Genomic DNA, 17,219 nt, shown 5'->3' with positions numbered 1-17,219 from the left:
TAAACAGGACCAGGCTCCCCCTGAGCGAATCCCTGCGGATGGAGCCAGGATAAAAGGGGCTCCAATGGCGGGCCGGGAACGCCTCCTGGGTGGAGGAGCCAGCTCCTGCCTGCCCGTACACGCTCCCGGTGCAGGGCCGGAGGAGCCGATGGAGCCGCGGTGGCAGCTCCAGTTCCGGGTGATCATGCTGGGGGACTCCACGGTGGGCAAGTCCTCGCTGCTGCGGCGCTACACGGAGGGGGTGTTCCTGGATGCCATCAACCAGACGGTGGGGGTGGATTTCTACGTCCAGTTCGTGGAGCTGGAGCCGGGGCTGAGGGTGAAGCTGCAGTTCTGGGACACGGCCGGGCAGGAGAGGTTCAGGTGAGTCCTGCTCTGCCCATGGGGGCCCCTGCCTTAGAGAGCTGTGAGCCAACCCCCATGGGCGTCCCTTTGCTGGGGATGGAACCACAACGCCCGGGCAGGCTGCGGGGGCTCAGATGAGTCAAAGCCAAGGGCGTCCCTAAGGAACGGAGCCCTTGATCCAGCCCTAAGGGGGGTCAGGAGCTCCCAAGCACCTCTTTGCCCCATGAGGGGATGGGCAAGCTCAAGAGACATGGATGTAAGGGATGGGAGAGCACCAGGATCCATGGCTAGAGGAGATGGGAGAGCACCAGGACCGTGGCCGCAGGGGACAGGAGAGCACCAGGACCATGGCTGCAGGGGATGGGGGAGCACCAGGACCATGGCTGCAGGGGATGGGAGAGCACCAGGACCGTTGCCACAGGGGACAGGAGAGCACCAGGACCATGGCTGGAGGGAATGGGGGAGCACCAGGATGGTGGCCGGAGGGGCTGGGGGAGCTCAGGGGCTGTGCTGCAGGGGATGGGGGAGCACCAGGACCGCTGCAGGGGCTGGGGGAGCACCAGGATGGTGGCTGGAGGGGATGGGGGAGCTCAGGGGCTGTGCTGCAGGCAGGGGCGATGCTCCCCCCCCTTTCTCCCGTTGCCCCAGGTCCGTGACCCGCTCCTATTACCGCAACTCGGCCGGGGGGATGCTGCTGTTCGACCTCACCAACCCCGCGTCCTTCCAGAGCGTGCGGCGCTGGCACCGGGAGGTGACGGACACGGTGCCCCCGTCCCGCATCGTCTTCCTGCTGGTGGGACACAAGAGCGACCTGGCTGCGCAGCGCCGCGTGAGCAGGAGGGAGGCGGAGAGGCTGGCGGCGGCGCTGGGGGTGCCGTACATCGAGACCTCGGCCAAGGACGCCACCAACGTGGTCCAGGCCTTCCGGATGCTGACGGTCACCATCTACCAGGCGCTGCGGACAGGGCAGCTGGCAGCCGGCGAGGCCTGGGATGGGGTCAAGAGCAGCGTCCCGCTGCCGGCGCCGCTCCGGGCTGCGGGGACGGAGAAGGAGAAGAGGTGGAAGAGCTGCTCGTGCTAGAGGTGGGCACTGGGACCCGGGCGCTGTGGGGCACGGAGCGCATTAAACACCCCTGTTCGGTGCTTCTGCCTGTGTGTGAGTGGGGAGGGGGGGGACAGGGCAGGGGTGGGTGTCACCCGTGTCCCTCTTCTGTTCTGAGGCTGGGCCCAGCCCCTGGGGGTGTCACCGCCTCCCCCTCGGCCAAGGGCTCGTCTGGACCCCTTTTACTGCCCAACCCTCATGCTCAGAGGGCCACGTCCAGCAGCCCCTCCTGCACACCCCACGCTGGGAGCCCGGCTCCATTGCTCATCCTCAGGCACCACATCCCATGATCCAGACACCCTGGGCTGCAGGCAGGAGGGGACGGCGCCTGCCCCGCTGTCCACACAGCGGAGACCAGCCCAAACCCCTTCCCTTCTCTCTAACACCACCAAAAGGGATCTTGCACCAGAGCCAAACCCCGGTGATGGAGCTGCTGCCCCTTTCTCTCTGCACACCCCAGCAGAGCCCCAGGCTGTAGATTAACGTCTTTATTCCTGTAAAACAAAGGCAAGTCCTTATAGAAACACTGACATTACAAAGTACCGGGGCAGGAGGGAGGGCACGAAAACCTCTACGGATGCTTCTAATACTGTCCCACACACGCTCAAACGCTGTCCCCTGGATAATCACTGAGGAGAAACCCACGTTCAAGTCACAAAGAGTCTTTGTTTCCGAGACCCGCGGCGGGAGGAAGGGGCTGGAATCTCCTCGGGAACTCCAGGTATTGCTGCACCACAAGGGGAAACCGATGCTTCTGTGTGGAGCATGAAACCCCCGACCCCTGCGTGGTGCTGGGGGGGCTCCGGCGGAGGCAGATCCCAAACAGGCGCACGCGGCTCCTCCCTCCCGGCTCAGCCCTGCGTTATTTCTTGGTGGTTTTGCGGATCAGCGCCATTCTCTGCAAGAGAGGAAGAGAAATCCCTTGGGAAGGCGGGTGCCTGGGAGCAGGCTCCTGCAGAGCAGCCTGGAGTGGGGGTGTCTGGGGTGCCCTGGGGACAGGCGCTGCCCGACTCGCTCCACACAGGTCTGGCAGGTCTGCTGGAATCTTAATGGGGTCCCAAGTGGGAGCCAGAGGCAAAGGCAGAGTCTGTGCTCCTCAGCATGGGAAACACGGAGGGATGGGGAGCGCAGCGATCAGAGCCCAGCGCGGGGGCTCCTGTCCCTGCCAGAACCTCAGGAGGGGAGGTGCAAAACTGCCTAGAGGAAACCTGGAGAGGGGCTTTGGACAGGGGATGTAGGGACAGGCCAAGGGGAATGGCTTTAACCTGCCCGAGGGGAGACTGAGATGGGACCTTAGGAAAGAATTCTTCCCTGTGAGGGTGGTGGGACACTGGGATGGGCTGAATGCCCCATCCCTGGCAGTGTTCAAGGCCAGGTTGGACACAGGGGCTTGGAGCAAGCTGCTCCAGTGGAAGGGGTCCACCAGACATCATCACTGGATGAGCTTTATGGTCCCTTCCACCCACACCATTCTGTGATGCTGTGATTCTATGGGAATCATCCAACAGCTCCTTCCCCAGCTCTGACCATGCACTTAGAAGCCAACACAAAAGAGCAAAACCAAGTGATTTCCAGTTCAAAGCAGGTGGAAGAGGCTACAAATTCACCTCGTGCTACGAGTCCAGTACCACTACCACCGCTCCCCATATCACACGTGCGCCATGGGCTCCTCACCTGTTTGTGAGCTTCTGTAGTGCAGGCTTTCTTGTAGGGCCTGATCTCTTCAGAACCAAAGCCTGGGATCCACATGTTCCACTGACGCTCTAGAAGAGAGAGCACAGCTCAGCTCTGCCCCGACTGCAAGAGCAGCCCCATCACTGCAAGCCCCCTGACAGCACAGCAGTGCTGGAGACGTGCTGGGGATCCACACACCAGCGAGGAAAGGGAGCCCCAGCATGAGAGGGACGTGGAGCTGCTGGAGTGAGGCCAGAGGAGGCCACGGAGCTGCTGCAAGGGCTGGAGCAGCTCTGCTCTGGAGCCAGGCTGAGAGAGCTGGGCTGGGGCAGCCTGGAGAAGAGAAGGCTCCTGAAGGGGAGACCTGAGAGCAGCTCCAGTGCCTGAAGGGGCTGCAGGAAACCTGGAGAAGGGCTTGGGACAAGGGATGTAGGGACAGGCCAAGGGGAATGGCTTGAACCTGCCAGAGGGGAGACTGAGATGAGCTCTCAGGCAGAAGCTCTTCCCTGTGAGGGTGCTGAGGCGCTGGCACAGGGTGCCCAGAGAAGCTGTGGCTGCCCCATCCCTGGCAGTGTTCAAGGCCAGGTTGGACACAGGGGCTTGGAGCAAGCTGCTCCAGTGGAAGGGGTCCCTGCCCGTGGCTCTGGATGAGCCTTAAGCTCCTTTCCAACACAAAGCAGTCCGCAATTCTCTGCAATCAAACCCCAGCTCACTCACCAAGATGCAGCTGGACATCCTTCACTTCCAGGGTGTTGGACTTGCGGTGCCGTGCAAGCTGACAGGCCGCTGTCACCACGCTCTCAATGAAGTCATCAGCGATCTGAAGCAACATCTGGGGCAGGACAAGGACAAGAACCGGTTTTCTCAGTGCTGAGCAGCTGAAGTTGTGCACCAAGTATGAAAATGAACCCTCAGAAGTTCCCATTTCAAAGGGGTTTGCTGCAATTCCTGTTGGAAACCCCTTCTTGGCACTGCAACACCAATGGATGGTTGCAGGCTGCAGCGAACGTGAGAACTCACAAGTGTCCAGTGAACCAGCCCTCCCTGCTCTGCACAAAGCATCCATGGAAAAGCCTGGATCTGCTCTTCCTGCAGCCCCTGGCACACGCTGGTACCTACTTCCTCCACATCCTCATCCAGCTGCTCGTTGGGATCCACCTCGCGCACCAGGTCCTGCAACTTCTTCTTGGTTAAAACCTGAGAGTGTGCAGAAGAGGAGCCATTTACTGCCCTGCTTCTGCCAAAGCCTCCTCCCCAGCTGCCTCCCAGGCCCAAGTCATACAAGGATCAGTTCAGGAAGGGCAGAGATAAGAACTAGGAGGTGCTAAAGAGCCGTTTTCAAGCACCAGCAGCTGCTCTGAACAGGATGCAGCAGGCCAGGAGAAATAAGTCTCCTGCACTCAACAGGTGCTGCAATGCTGAAGCAAGAAGGGACAAAGGCAGAACTGGAAGCCTTGAGAGGCAGACAGCAAGTGCAAGCACCTATCAGTGACTAAATCTGTGCCCAGGGCACAAGGGAAGTGTTTCCATGGCTCTGGCTCTTATCAGCTTTAGTGCTTCCAATGGGAAACAGAGGGATCTGAGTGTGGGGTCACTCAGGGGCAGAAGGGAACAGCCCCAACAGGGCAGGGAGGAGAAATCCTGCTGATGCTCAGCATCAGCAGGAAACTGGGGTTTATAGGATCTGGATGCAAGTTATCCCCATGGATCTGCCAGCTGAACCAAGACACACGTAGGGAATTCCTGCCCTTGCTGGTGCCATCACACCCGGTTTGTTTAAAGGGATGAGCACAATTCCCAGGGAGGGCACATCCCGGGGCTGATGGGCAGCAGCACTGATACACACCAGGGACTCCCCATCAAGCGCACAAGCAGGTCAGCACCGCTGCCACCCTATACGGCAGAGCCCCCTTTAGGCACTGGGGGCTGCTCCTGTGCTGTCCTGCAGTCAGGAACGCAGTTACCTGGTTGCTCTCAGGGCTGAGGCGGCCTCCCCCACTGGGTGTTCCAGGCATCTTTGCCACGGCGGTGCTGTTGGCCATGGAGCTCTGAGGGGGGGTGCTGGCTGGTTCTGGCTTGATGGAGGAGAAGCTGGAGAGGTTGATCAAGGTCGAGGGACCAAACTGGTTCATAATCTGTTGGGCTTTAGCTTTCAGATCATGCGGTTTCTCTCAGCCCTGCTGCTTCTTGGGATGGGGGGCACCCAAACCGGTCAGCTGGGGAAGGAAAGGGAAGGCATGGTTAGCAGAGAGAGAAGGGATTGAACAGGGCCATCACATCTTTGTCTGGACAAACAAGTGTCCTGGCAGGACCTGGAGGTCTGCAGGAGGCTGGGTCTCTCTGGACAAAGCAGGAAGGGAGAAGCAACACTGAGAAGAAGAGAAACCTCCTGTGGTGCAATGCAATGGTTTAGGATGTGAAGCACATTTCTCACACTGAATCCCACACGTGGCCACCCACACCCTCTGCTCAGCACCCTGCTTCATTCCACAGCATCACGGAATGGCTTGGATTGGAAGGGACCTTAAAGCTCATCCAGCTCCAACCCCTGCCACAGGCAGGGACACCTTCCACTAGAGCAGCTTGCTCCAAGCCCCTGTGTCCAACCTGGCCTTGAGCACTGCCAGGGAGCACAGATATCCCCTGGACCACAAGGAGCTTTGAAGAAGAGACCACACAAAGAAGATGGAACCAAAGGCAGCAATGGGGGAATGGCAGGAACAGTGTTGGAGTCTCCATCTCCATGCTCCATGGGCCTAAGACAGGGTTCAAGCTCTGCTGGGTGCCTGCTGCAGTGTGAAGGTCTCGTTTCTGGCCCCATCAACACTTCAAGCCCTCCTAAAATCGCATCATCGGCTTGGGTTGGAAAAGTCACGGATGAAGAGAGCATCCGGTACCTGTGCCCCAGGCATCCCCCATTGTCAGAACAAGCTCTGTTAGTCGGGATTAACTCACACCAAAACACAAGGCAGAGACCAGGCAGGAGCACCTGGAAGCTTCATTCCAAGGCACACTCTTGCACAGATGGACACGGAGCCCTTGGAGCAGGATTTACGCCCCGGACACACTCTGCAGCTCAGTTTCTACCTCAATTTCAGCTAAATTAACACTGGAAAAGCAGGATTCTCACACCTGAAACCCCTCGGCTGGTGTTTCAGGACGAGGAGCTCAGCAGAAGCTCAGGAATGAGCTCAGGTGAGGCTTGGCTTTGGCTCAGGCTGATCACGCCACAAATCCCCAAAGCAGGAATCCTCGCCCACCACACAGGGAGGGGATCCTCAGCCAGGAAGCACGTTGTGAGCATGCAGTTGTTGCTTCCCTTTTATCCCCCCCTCTACAGGTTGTGAAGACCCCCAAAGATGAAAGAAGGGGGATGTGCCCAGGCCAAATCCCACGTGGCAATGCTGAGCTTTCCTTCCATCTGTGTCTACATCAGCAACCACTGTGGGGCCAGCGAATGGAGAGGCCACTGCCCAAAGCCTTCACCCTGCTCTCACCTCCTCCTCCTCTTCCACACAACTCTCGTTCCTATAGGAACACCCATTCAGAGAGGAGACAGGCAAGAGAACACACACTGACAGCACCAGAGGGCTTATCTATAAGAGGATAGGACCTGATCCCAAGCAGATCATTCTCTAAGGACCCCAAAGCAGGAGGAGAAACCTGCCCCGGTGTAATTCTTGTGTCAACGCAATGCAACGCAGCCGGGGCAGGGATGGGGCTGGTGCCTGCAGTCAGCCCTGTCAGCCTCCTGCGGCAGCTCCCTGAGGTCCTACAGCTCCCATTGACCTCTATGGTGAAGCCAAGCCAAGCCTCAGCACTTGCTCCTACGAAGACACGAGGGTTTCCAGCAGCTCCAAGGGGGTTTATAAAGGGCCGGATGAGGCCCCCCCCCTCGCAGCACCCACACTCGGCATCCAGAGCTCATCCCCCGTGACAGGGCCGGACCGAGCCTCCCGCCGGTCACCGCGGAGCCGGGGGCAGAGGCAAGGTCACCGGTAACCGGTATCACGGCCGAGCCCCGCTCACTGCTGCCCACCCCCAGCCACCGACCGGCACACGGGCACCGGCTGCACCGGGGCCCGGCCCCGCGCTCCCTCCGTGTGTGAGGCTGTGAGAGCCGGTGCAAAGAACGCGGAGCTCCCCCGCCCCACGGACCCGCACCGCCCCACAGCCCTGCACCAGCTGTCCCGCTCCATGGCCCCGCACCGCCCCACGGACCCGCACCGCCCCATAGTCCCGCACCGCCCCATAGTCCCGCACCGCCCCATAGCCCTGCACCAGCTGTCCCGCTCCATAGCCCCGCACCGCCCCACGGACCCGCACCGCCCCATAGTCCCGCACCGCCCCACGGCCCTGCACCAGCTGTCCCGCTCCATGGCCCTGCACCGCCCCACGGCCCCGCACCGCCCCATAGTCCCGCACCGCCCCACAGCCCTGCACCAGCTGTCCCGCTCCACAGCCCCGCACTGCCCCACGGACCCGCACCGCCCCATAGCCCCGCACCGCCCCACAGCCCTGCACCAGCTGTCCCGCTCCATAGCCCCGCACCGCCCCACGGCCCCTACCTCCCCATAGCTCCGCACCGCCCCATAGCCCTGCACCAGCTGTCCCGCTCCACAGCCCCGCACTGCCCCACGGACCCGCACCGCCCCATAGCCCCGCACAGCCCCACAGCCCTGCACCAGCTGTCCCGCTCCATGGCCCCGCACCACCCCACGGACCCGCACCGCCCCATAGCCCCGCACAGCCCCACAGCCCTGCACCAGCTGTCCCGCTCCACAGCCCCGCACCGCCCCACGGACCCGCACCGCCCCACAGCCCTGCACCAGCTGTCCCGCTCCATAGCCCCGCACCGCCCCACAGCCCCGCACCAGCTGTCCCGCTCCACAGCCCCGCACCGCCCCACGGACCCGCACCGCCCCACGGACCCGCACCGCCCCATAGCCCTGCACCAGCTGTCCCGCTCCATGGCCCCGCACCGCCCCACGGACCCGCACCAGCTGTCCCGCTCCATAGCCCCGCACCGCCCCATAGCCCCGCACCGCCCCACGGCCCCTACCTCCCCATAGCCCCGCACCGCCCCACAGCCCTGCACCAGCTGTCCCGCTCCATAGCCCCGCACCGCCCCACGGCCCCTACCTCCTCATAGCCCCGCACCGCCCCACGGATCCGCACCAGCTGTCCCGCTCCATAGCCCCGCACCGCCCCATAGCCCTGCACCAGCTGTCCCGCCCCATAGCCCCGCACCGCCCCATAGCCCCTCAGCGCCCCATGGCCCCTACCTCCCCATAGCCCCGCACCGCCCCACAGCCCTGCACCAGCTGTCCCGCTCCACAGCCCCGCACCGCCCCACAGCCCTGCACCAGCTGTCCCGTTCCATGGCCCCGCACCGCCCCACGGACCCGCACCAGCTGTCCCGCTCCATAGCCCCGCACTGCTCCACAGCCCCGCACCAGCTGTCCCGCCCCACAGCCCCTCACCGCCCCACGGCCCCTACCGCCCCATAGCCCCGCACCGCCCCACAGCCCTGCACCAGCTGTCCCGCCCCACAGCCCCTCACCGCCCCATGGCCCCTACCTCCCCATAGCCCCGCAGCCGGACCGACCCTGGGCTCGCTCCGCCGCGCAGCCCGAACCCTTCCGGGGGGACCGGAAGCGCTGCAGGACGCAGCCAATCAGAAAACGGCGCCGCACCCGCCACGGCACGGCCCTTGCCTCCCCGGCTCAGCTAGGGGGTGTCCCAACATGCACCGCGGGATTTGCATATTGCTAATGAAGGGTGCGCAGCGGCAGGAAAGAGACGTTTTGGTGGGAAAAAAAAAACAGTAAAAACGCAAAAGAAGCGTAGAACACAGGGTGAAAGATGGGAAGAACTGGGATGGAGGCGCTGAGCGTTTGGCGAGAGGATTTCCTCGCCGTGAGCTCAGCGGTAGTGCAGCGCTTTCCGGTGGTGGCGGGTGGCCGCGGCGCGGTAAAAAGGGCTTCTGCCGTGCGTGGCACGGGGGGGCCCCGCGGCCGCCCCCGCGGAATCGACATCAAGAGATTTCGGAAGCACAATTTTTGCAGTGGGGGTCGCCGGTAACCGCCTGTTCCGGCGCCCCGGGAGACGTCAACGAGAGACAGAGAGGCGGGGAGCGCCGGTACCGGGGGCTGTGGGTCCGGCAGTGCCGGGGCGGTCCAACCGGTACCAGCAGCAGCAAGGGAGGCTGTGGCTGTGCTCGGCAGTTGTACCGGTACTGGCGGCAGCAGTGAACGCAGCCCTGACACCGGTGGGACCGGGAGCAGAGCAGTGGGACCGGGACTCTGCCTGTGCTGGTACCGCGACCCTGCGTGCGGTGGTACCGGTACCAGTGGCAACAGGATTGGTACCAGCGGTAGCACCAGGACCCTGCGTGCGATGGTACCGGTACCAGTGGCAACAGGATTGGTACCAGCGGTAGCACCAGGACCCTGCATGCGGTGGTACCGGGACCAGTGGCAACAGCATTGCTACCAGCGGTAGCACCAGGACCCTGCGTACGATGGTACCGGTACCAGTGGCAACAGGATTGCTACCAGCGGTAGCACCAGGACCCTGCGTGCGGTGGTACCGGGACCAGTGGCAACAGGATTGCTACCAGCGGTAGCACCAGGACCCTGCGTGCGGTGGTACCGGTACCAGTGGCAACAGGATTGCTACCAGCGGTAGCACCAGGACCCTGCGTGCGATGCGGTGGTACCGGTACCAGTGGCAACAGGATTGCTACCAGCGGTAGCACCAGGACCCTGCGTGCGATGGTACCGGTACCAGTGGCAACAGGATTGGTACCAGCGGTAGCACCAGGACCCTGCGTGCGGTGGTACCGGTACCAGTGGCAACAGGATTGCTACCAGCGGTAGCACCAGGACCCTGCGTGCGATGGTACCGGTACCAGTGGCAACAGGATTGCTACCAGCGGTAGCACCAGGACCCTGCGTGCGGTGGTACCGGTACCAGTGGCAACAGGATTGCTACCAGCGGTAGCACCAGGACCCTGCGTGCGGTGGTACCGGTACCAGCGGCAACAGGATTGCTACCAGCGGTAGCACCAGGACCCTGCATGCGGTGGTACCGGTACCAGCGGCAACAGGATTGCTACCAGCGGCAGCACCAGGACCCTGCGTGCGGTGGTACCGGTACCAGTGGCAACAGGATTGCTACCAGCGGCAGCACCAGGACCCTGCGTGCGGTGGTACCGGTACCAGTGGCAACAGGATTGCTACCAGCGGCAGCACCAGGACCCTGCGTGCGATGATACCGGTACCAGTGGCAACAGGACCCTGCGTGTGATGGCAGCGGGACTCGTACTGGCGGCAGCCGTGGCACCGGGACCCTGCGTGTGCTGGCAGCGGTACCGGCGGCAGCGCTCCCGCTACAGACACAGTACATGTGTTCAAACACGGGTGTTGTTAAGAGCCCCCCCGCACCGCCGCTCCCGGCTTCACAAGGCTTCGTGGTACACGTGTGACAGCGTCGCCTCCAGGCCGGGGCTGTGACCCCACGCCGCCCCACCGGGTCCTCCCCACGGCAGCTCGGCGGGCCGCGGGGCTGGGCTGTGGTATCGCAGCGACGGGGACTGGGGCTCTGGCTCGCTGAACGGGGTGGCATACTCGGGCTCGGGCGGCAGCGGCTCGGCGTACTCGTGGTGCCTCCCCGGGGTGTCGTAGTGGCTCAGGAGCAGCAGCAGGGCGTAGCCTTCATCCAGGCCTGGCTTGAAGGTGGAGGGAGCGGGCTGGCTGCCGGGGCTCAGCTGCACCAGGTCTGGCTCTGCGTAGTCTGCAATGGGGGAGCCGGGCTCTGAGCGCGGGACTGGCCCCACAGTGCTGGAGGGGTCACAGAGCCACGGACTTGTTCATTCTGGAAGGGAGCTTAAAACTCATCCAGAGCCACGGGCAGGGACCCCTTCCACTGGAGCAGCTTGCTCCGAGCCCCCGTGTCCAACCTGGCCTTGAACACTGCCAGGGATGGGGCAGCCACAGCTTCTCCATTCAACCCCTTCCAGTGTACCGCCACCCTCTTCTGCCTAAGAGCTCATCTCAGTCTCCCCTCGGGCAGGTTAAAGCCATTCCCCTTGGCCTGTCCCTACATCCCTTGTCCCAAGCCCCTCTCCAGGTTTCCTGCAGCCCCTTCAGGCACTGGAGCTGCTCTCAGGTCTCCCCTTCAGGAGCCTTCTCTTCTCCAGGCTGCCCCAGCCCAGCTCTCTCAGCCTGGCTCCAGAGCAGAGCTGCTCCAGCCCTCACAGCAGCTCCGTGGCCTCCTCTGGCCCCACTCCAACAGCTCCACATCCTTCTTGTGCTGCTGCCCCAGAGCTGGATGAGGACTGCAGGGGAGGCCTCCCCAGAGCACAGCAGAGGGGTCATTGTGCTGCTGTTCCAGATGTGGGCTGGGTGGAACAAACCTGCACATCTGGCCCCACCAAGGACTGGAGTGACCCATGCCAAACCCCACTGAGGGCAGAACAACCCCCCCCCGAATGGAGGTGGGCACACCAAAGCAGTGCTGGGGGGGGAATGGGCACCCCAGGGTGCAGTAGGGGTGACATAGCCCCCATTCGCACCCTGATGTCCCCATTACCTGGTGACATCAGGTCCCCTGGCGCAGGCGCTGTGGGGAAGGAGGCCAGCGTGGAGCCGGGGGGCGGCAGGGTCTGCAGGGAGCACACCGGGCTTGGATCCAGCTTGGGGTGCCCTGAGCAGAGAGCAAACCCCCCCATTGTCACATGCACCAGGACCCCTGTCCCCATGGAGGTCTTGGGGGCACTTCTTTACCTTTCATGATCCCACAGCTCAGCTCCGCCGCTGGTTTTCTGCCAAGGGGGAGAGCAAGATGGGGGTGAGGGGGCCCCAGCACCGCCCCCCTCGGTACCCAGCTTGCTGCTGTGTTTTGGGGGTCAGGATGGGACCCACCTCTTCCTGCGGCACAGGAAAGCCAGCACCAGGAGGCTGGAGCAGAGCAGGACAAAGCCGCCAATGAGCAGCAGCAACAGCAGCGTGGAGCCTGGGGAGGGCGGGCAGCATCAGCCCCTGGGTGCCCCGTCCCACCCCTCTGCACCCATGGGTGCCAGACGCCCATGCAGAGCCACCAGAGAAGGGAGGGCAATCAATGTGTTCTCACAGCCCCACAAGACGACGCCACGATCCCATGGCACCCACCTGCCTTCTCCGGGTCCAGGGCAACACCAGGGATGGGTGCATGGCTGGTGGGGACAGGGACCTCCCTGGGGACACCGGGTGCTGTGGGGCAGAGCAGGGACTCCATTGGGCACAGTGGAGGTGCCATGGGGACATGTGGGATGGGGCCACCCGCCCAAGGGGCTCACCATAGGGCCGGGGCGCTCGGCCCCGCGCTGACTGACATCCCACCAGGGCCACCTTCATGGCCACGTGCTGGTGCCAGCTCTGGGGTGTGACACGGACGTAGCGCCCAACGATGGGGGGGATGAAGGCGTTGGAGACCTCCCCGTGGCTGTCGGTGTTGCCTTCAAACACCTGCCAGAGAGGGTGAGGAGGTGCCCGCATGTCCATAGGCAGGGGGGCTACACCCCCTTAATGTCCCCCCATCCTATGCCCACCTTGTCCTCCTGCCCATTGCTGCCCCTATAGGGCCTCCAGTTCTTCCCATCGCGGCTGGAGGACACGCAGTAGGACTTCACGTAGTAGTCGTGCTGCTCCGAGGAGCCCTTGGTGATGATGCCTGAGGGAGGTCCCGCTGTCAAAGGCCTGGGGGGCTGTCCCAGTGTGCCCCATTGCATGGGGCAGAGCTTTCCCGGCTGGAACCACCCCCATCTCTGGGATACCCACATCCCTGCTGGGAGGGGATGAGGAGCAGGGGGACCCTCCAGCCTTGGGAGGGATCCAAGTGCTGTCCCCAGCAGCCGATAACCTCCGGCCCCGGCTGCCAGCGCCACATTCCTGCCTCCTCCAGCCTCCGGCTGGGACAATGGCCCCATTTTCCCGGCACAAAGCCCCCGCTTCGGGCTGGCTCCGGCCGAACAAAAGGCGTTTGCTGGCACCAGATGCAGGAGCAGAACATGAACAGAGCCGGCTGCGGATGTGGGGGGGCACAGGGACACCCCCGTTTGCACAGTTGTGTCCCCAGCACTCACCAGTGATGTTCCTGCGGGCGCCCAGGTCCAGCTCCAGCCAAGCAGCATCAGAGCCGGGTTCTGCTGCCCAGGAGTGCCCGGTGGTGCTGAACGCTGCCCGCTGGGCTCCCCAGGCTCGGTCCTGGCCCAGTGCATCCACCTCGTGCCACCAGGACGAGGCGTTGAAGGCAGCCACGTCCAGCACATCAGCACAGGCTGGCAATGGGACAGGGCAGGGTGAGAGCCAGGCTGGCACCGGGCTTCATTTGAGGGGAAATGCGGGATATACCTTTATGGAACAGGAGCCGCTTCTCGGAGAGGGAGCCCCTGTGGGGAGGAGGGACCCTGTGAGCAAACCCGGGGGGGGGTGCGCAATGGTGCGGGGCACAGAGGGAGGTCCCCAGCACCACCTCCCTCACCTTTTGGAGTGGAGCCCATTGGCAAAGGCCGACTCATAGAGCGTGATGCCCTTCTCCCGTGCCAGGGTGACCTGCCCGCCCTGCTCGTCCGCGATCACCCCGGCGTGCACGGCCGCCTTGCACAGCACTGACGTCTGCACCGGGGAGCAAGGGGGTGAGACCGGCACCCTATGGGGCACCCCATGGCTGAACAAAGCCCCGGTGACCAGCAGCACCCCCCATGGCTCTGCACTTACGTCCCGGTAGCCCTGGCTGGGGTTGCCCCAGATGTCCCCATCGATGTCCTTGCAGCCGGCGGGGCAGTACACACTGAAACACATGGGGACGGGGGGGGACGGGGCTCACCCCCATCCCAATCCCCTCTGCTCACCCGTCCTCCAGCTGCACCCCAAGAGTCCCATGAGAGGGGATGAAACCGGGGCTGGTGGAGACCAGCAAAGCACCTCCTGCCGCTCACCTGATGTGCTCCTGGGTGTAGTGGGTGCCTCGAACCAGGCAGGAGACCAGGTCTGCAAGGCAGGGACACCCCAGGGTGAGGGACCCCCTGCCAGCACCTCATCCCCTTCCCCCCGAACCCTGCTCCATGGCTGGAGGGGTGGGGAGGGTCCCTGCAGCCATCAGCCCCCCCGCCCCATCTCCCATGTTTCGTCCCCAGCCAAGGGATAAGGTGATGAGACCCCCACCCAGGGGGTGTCCCTGGGTGATGCTCCCCCCTACCTGGGTGCTGCGTTGTGGCGTAGGACAGGAGGAGGCCCCGTCCCGAGCGGTGGCTGGTGCTGTTGAACAGGACGGTCACGGTACTGGAGTTGGTCACCAGGAGAGGGGTGGCCGGGACAGCATTCCTGCAGTAGGGCCCTGGGGACAGGCAGAGGACTGGGGTCTCAGATCCCGGAGCTCCAGCCTTTGGTCTGTGTCCCCACGTCCCCTTTCACAGGTGCCACCAAAGCTGCCTCCTAAATCCCCCTCCCATTGAATACACATTAATTTGCAGCCTCCATCTCCCTGATTAAACTTCGGCTTAGCCGGTTCCTTAGGGACATCTCTGCTCCTGGCAGGCCCCAATCTCTGCACTGCCATCACCCCCTCGTTGTGTCTCTGCTCTGCATCATGTCCATTACAGAGGGCTTGGGGCACCCAAACCCATCGCTGCCCTGGGGACAAGGAGCTGTGTCCCTGTGTCCCCAAGGACATGGTGCTGGACCTCAGTTTCCCCACCCAGACCCGTACCCTCACCCTGCCTGGCTCATGTTGAGCCCAGGGGACATGGGACACTGCAGGGATGTCATAGCATTTCCCCATCACGTCCCCTGCCCCTCACCAAGCCTCAGGTTTGCTCCTCCACCCCATCAGTGACACTTCCCCCCCAGCACTGTAAAACCATTAAATCCCTCTGGGAAGCATTTGTTTGAGTAGTGACTGGGCAGATGGAATGGATTAATTGGTGCCTGCATCTGGTCCCTGCTGGGTGCCCCCCCTCAACCCCAGCTTGGCAACAGCCCCTTCCTTGGGTATCCCCCTTCTTGGATATCCCCTTCCATAGATTCCCCCGTTCCTCATGATGAAACCAGATAAAAAGCCAGATTTTCCTGCTGTTATCCCTATCCAGCACTTTGCTAACAAGTGATACCCCCCCTCACCCCCCTCAGTTCTCCCCTTACCATAGGAGATGCCGGCCTGGGGGTCAGTGAGCAGCAGGGAGCTGCTGGCGCAGCGCTCCGAAGGCTCCAGGTCCACATCCCCAAAGGTGAGGAGGAGGAAGGTGCCGGGGGGGCTCCGGAGCCGCCAGCGGCACGTTGTGTGGTTGGGGTACGTGCCCGGGTAGTTCCTGGAGCTGAGGGTGCCGCTCTGGGGGGTCAGCAGCGTGTGGCCACAGCCGTCCCCTATGGAGAGACCAAGGAAGGGGTGAGCGGGGCTCCCTGCCTCAGTTTCCTTCATGGAATCACCCCCATGGGCACCTGCATCCCCTTCTTCATGCAAAGCATCTCTTGCTTGACAGGGATCCAGGGGTGACGCTGCCTCAGTTTGCCCCCCACGCCATGTGGTGCAGACCCAGCTCCTATGCACCCCCCAGCCCAGGGGGACCCCAATTTGGGGGATACTACAAGGGGCAGGACAAGGGTAATGGCTTTAACCTGCCAGAGGGGAGACTGAGATGGGATTTTAGGAAGGAATTCCTCCCTGGAAGGGTGCTGGGACACTGGGATGGGTTGAATGGAGAAGCTGTGGCTGCCCCATCCCTGGCAGTGTTCAAGGCCAGGTTGGACACAGGGGCTTGGAGCAAGCTGCTCTAGTGGAAGGGGTCCCTGCCCGTTGGAACTGGATGAGCTTTAAGGTCCCTTCATCCCAAAGCAGGCTGGGATTGTGCGCTAGAGAGGACGCACCCCCCCATGGAGCAGCACCTAGAAACCCCTGGCTCCAGCCTTATCCTTGAGGATGACCCTGGGCAGCTGCATCCCCATCGCCTCCTCCCCGGGCATCCACCACAAAGGGGCTTTTCTCCAGGATCACCACCCCCGGACACGGAACATCCTGGGAAGTTGAGTTGAAAGTGCCCGGAACTGGGATTTCCGGGCAGGACTGCGATGCGGGAAGGGGGGAAGCAGGGCTGGGAGATGTGGGGTTCATCCCACATCCCCCAAAGAGCCGCTGCTCCTGCCAAGCAGCAGCATCCCAGCAAGAAAAGGGCTTTGCCCCTGCCTTGGCTCCCGTTGCCGTCGCCCGGAGACGGGACAAAGCCGGGGAAAATCCCGCAGGGATAACAAAAAGGGGGGGCCGGAGGTGGACAGTGCCAGCGCCTCCACAGAGCCCATGCGGGAAGGGCCAACCGTGGGGGGGGTTATCCTGTGGATGAGCCCTGCACAGGGATGTGGGATGAGGTGAAATTCCCACCCCCGGCAGGGCAGAGGAGGGATGGATCGGGGGGGGGGGGGGGGGGGGGGGCAACAGCACGGGGACACCCCAGGGTGGCCGGGACAGCAGCTCCCAAATGGGAGAAGACAAGAAACTGGGGGTATTTTGTGGCAGTTTCCAGCAAGGAATGTCAGATCCATTGGGATCCGCATGGAAAACCCGCTCTGGGCAGACAGCCTGGTCTGTGCACTCGAGCTGGGGTCTTGGATGGACCCCTCAACCCCGGCTGCAGCCCCCGTGCTGGTGGGTACCCATCCCAGGAAAGGAAAGCATCCAGCGCACGGCTGGCACATGCCAGACGGGAATGGCAGAAATAAGCAGGGAGCTGCGGGCGCACCCGGGAATTCGGCTCCAAAGAGGTTACCAAGGGGCTGGGAAGGACAAAAGCCACAGGAACATTCCCCCACCCCACCAGAGTAAAACCAACTGCCAAAAAGAACGGGATAAGTGGCTTTTCCCGCTGGATGATGGCGCTCAGCGGCTGGGATCAACCCTTGCCAGGGATTTGTTTGTCTTCCCACAGGATGCAGGAAAGACACAACAGGGCGACGCTCCGGGAAGCACGCTCCAGACCCCGGGAGAGCTCCCCCCTTGTCCACCACAGCCTTTGGGATGCACTGGGAACCCGCTCCCATAACACACGGACGGGACACAGCGGGGTCCT

General features: G+C 63.0%; 3 protein-coding genes and 1 non-coding gene across 5 annotated transcripts; 2 read left to right on the top strand and 2 right to left on the bottom strand.

Annotated features, from left to right (window-relative positions):
• Positions 1-30: 30 nt before the first annotated feature.
• RAB42 (RAB42, member RAS oncogene family) lies at positions 31-1,470 on the top strand. The gene is made up of 2 exons (XM_062628813.1): positions 31-363; positions 994-1,470. Exons 1-2 carry the CDS (start codon positions 65-67, stop codon positions 1,424-1,426), a joined length of 732 nt encoding a protein of 243 aa, XP_062484797.1. The 5' UTR covers positions 31-64; the 3' UTR covers positions 1,427-1,470.
• Positions 1,471-1,915: 445 nt separating this feature from the next.
• Positions 1,916-8,856, bottom strand: TAF12 (TATA-box binding protein associated factor 12). Of its 2 annotated transcripts, none has more exons than XM_062628773.1 (6): positions 8,702-8,856; positions 5,086-5,337; positions 4,241-4,318; positions 3,839-3,953; positions 3,122-3,210; positions 1,916-2,345 (listed from the first exon to the last, which is right to left on the bottom strand). In XM_062628773.1, exons 2-6 carry the CDS (start codon positions 5,251-5,253, stop codon positions 2,310-2,312), a joined length of 486 nt encoding a protein of 161 aa, XP_062484757.1. In that variant the 5' UTR covers positions 5,254-5,337; positions 8,702-8,856; the 3' UTR covers positions 1,916-2,309. The 2 variants fall into 2 exon arrangements, with proteins under 2 accessions (XP_062484757.1, XP_062484758.1); XM_062628774.1 differs by lacking the exon at positions 8,702-8,856 and adding an exon at positions 8,184-8,200.
• A 240-nt stretch (positions 8,857-9,096) lies between these two features.
• On the top strand, positions 9,097-9,225 carry LOC134168770 (U11 spliceosomal RNA). The gene has a single exon (XR_009966665.1). It is a non-coding gene; the product is annotated as a U11 spliceosomal RNA (small nuclear RNA).
• Positions 9,226-10,478: 1,253 nt separating this feature from the next.
• Positions 10,479-15,595, bottom strand: LOC134168748 (discoidin, CUB and LCCL domain-containing protein 1-like). The gene is made up of 14 exons (XM_062628769.1): positions 15,304-15,595; positions 14,363-14,500; positions 14,103-14,154; positions 13,882-13,954; positions 13,646-13,779; positions 13,516-13,553; positions 13,248-13,442; positions 12,714-12,835; positions 12,462-12,630; positions 12,295-12,375; positions 12,049-12,139; positions 11,911-11,948; positions 11,717-11,830; positions 10,479-10,918 (listed from the first exon to the last, which is right to left on the bottom strand). The coding sequence occupies exons 1-14, from the start codon at positions 15,578-15,580 to the stop codon at positions 10,584-10,586; spliced, it is 1,857 nt and encodes a 618-aa protein (XP_062484753.1). The 5' UTR covers positions 15,581-15,595; the 3' UTR covers positions 10,479-10,583.
• Positions 15,596-17,219: the final 1,624 nt, after the last annotated feature.

Source organism: Pezoporus occidentalis, unplaced genomic scaffold (assembly GCF_034315485.1).
Source record: "Pezoporus occidentalis ecotype Australia unplaced genomic scaffold, CSIRO_AGI_Poc_V1 ctg323, whole genome shotgun sequence".
Taxonomy (NCBI): Eukaryota; Metazoa; Chordata; class Aves; order Psittaciformes; family Psittacidae; genus Pezoporus; species Pezoporus occidentalis.
Note: the sequence above shows the minus strand (reverse complement) of the source record. Positions and strands in the feature narration are given on the sequence as shown.

Bases quoted from the DNA above. Each gene is read 5' to 3' on its own strand.
- RAB42 (XM_062628813.1), top strand. From the start codon at position 65: ATGGCGGGCCGGGAACGCCTCCTGGGTGGAGGAGCCAGCTCCTGCCTG. The intron at 364-993 runs GTGAGTCCTGCT...CCGTTGCCCCAG, and splicing joins GCCGGGCAGGAGAGGTTCAG to GTCCGTGACCCGCTCCTATT.
- TAF12 (XM_062628773.1), bottom strand. From the start codon at position 5,253: ATGAACCAGTTTGGTCCCTCGACCTTGATCAACCTCTCCAGCTTCTCC. The intron at 4,319-5,085 runs GTAACTGCGTTC...GCACACTCTCAG, and splicing joins TCAGCCCTGAGAGCAACCAG to GTTTTAACCAAGAAGAAGTT. The intron at 3,954-4,240 runs GTAGGTACCAGC...GTCCTGCCCCAG, and splicing joins TGGATGAGGATGTGGAGGAA to ATGTTGCTTCAGATCGCTGA.
- LOC134168748 (XM_062628769.1), bottom strand. From the start codon at position 15,580: ATGAAGGAAACTGAGGCAGGGAGCCCCGCTCACCCCTTCCTTGGTCTC. The intron at 12,836-13,247 runs GTGAGTGCTGGG...GACCTCCCTCAG, and splicing joins CGCCCGCAGGAACATCACTG to GCATCATCACCAAGGGCTCC. The intron at 11,831-11,910 runs GTAAAGAAGTGC...CTCTCTGCTCAG, and splicing joins GAGCTGTGGGATCATGAAAG to GGCACCCCAAGCTGGATCCA.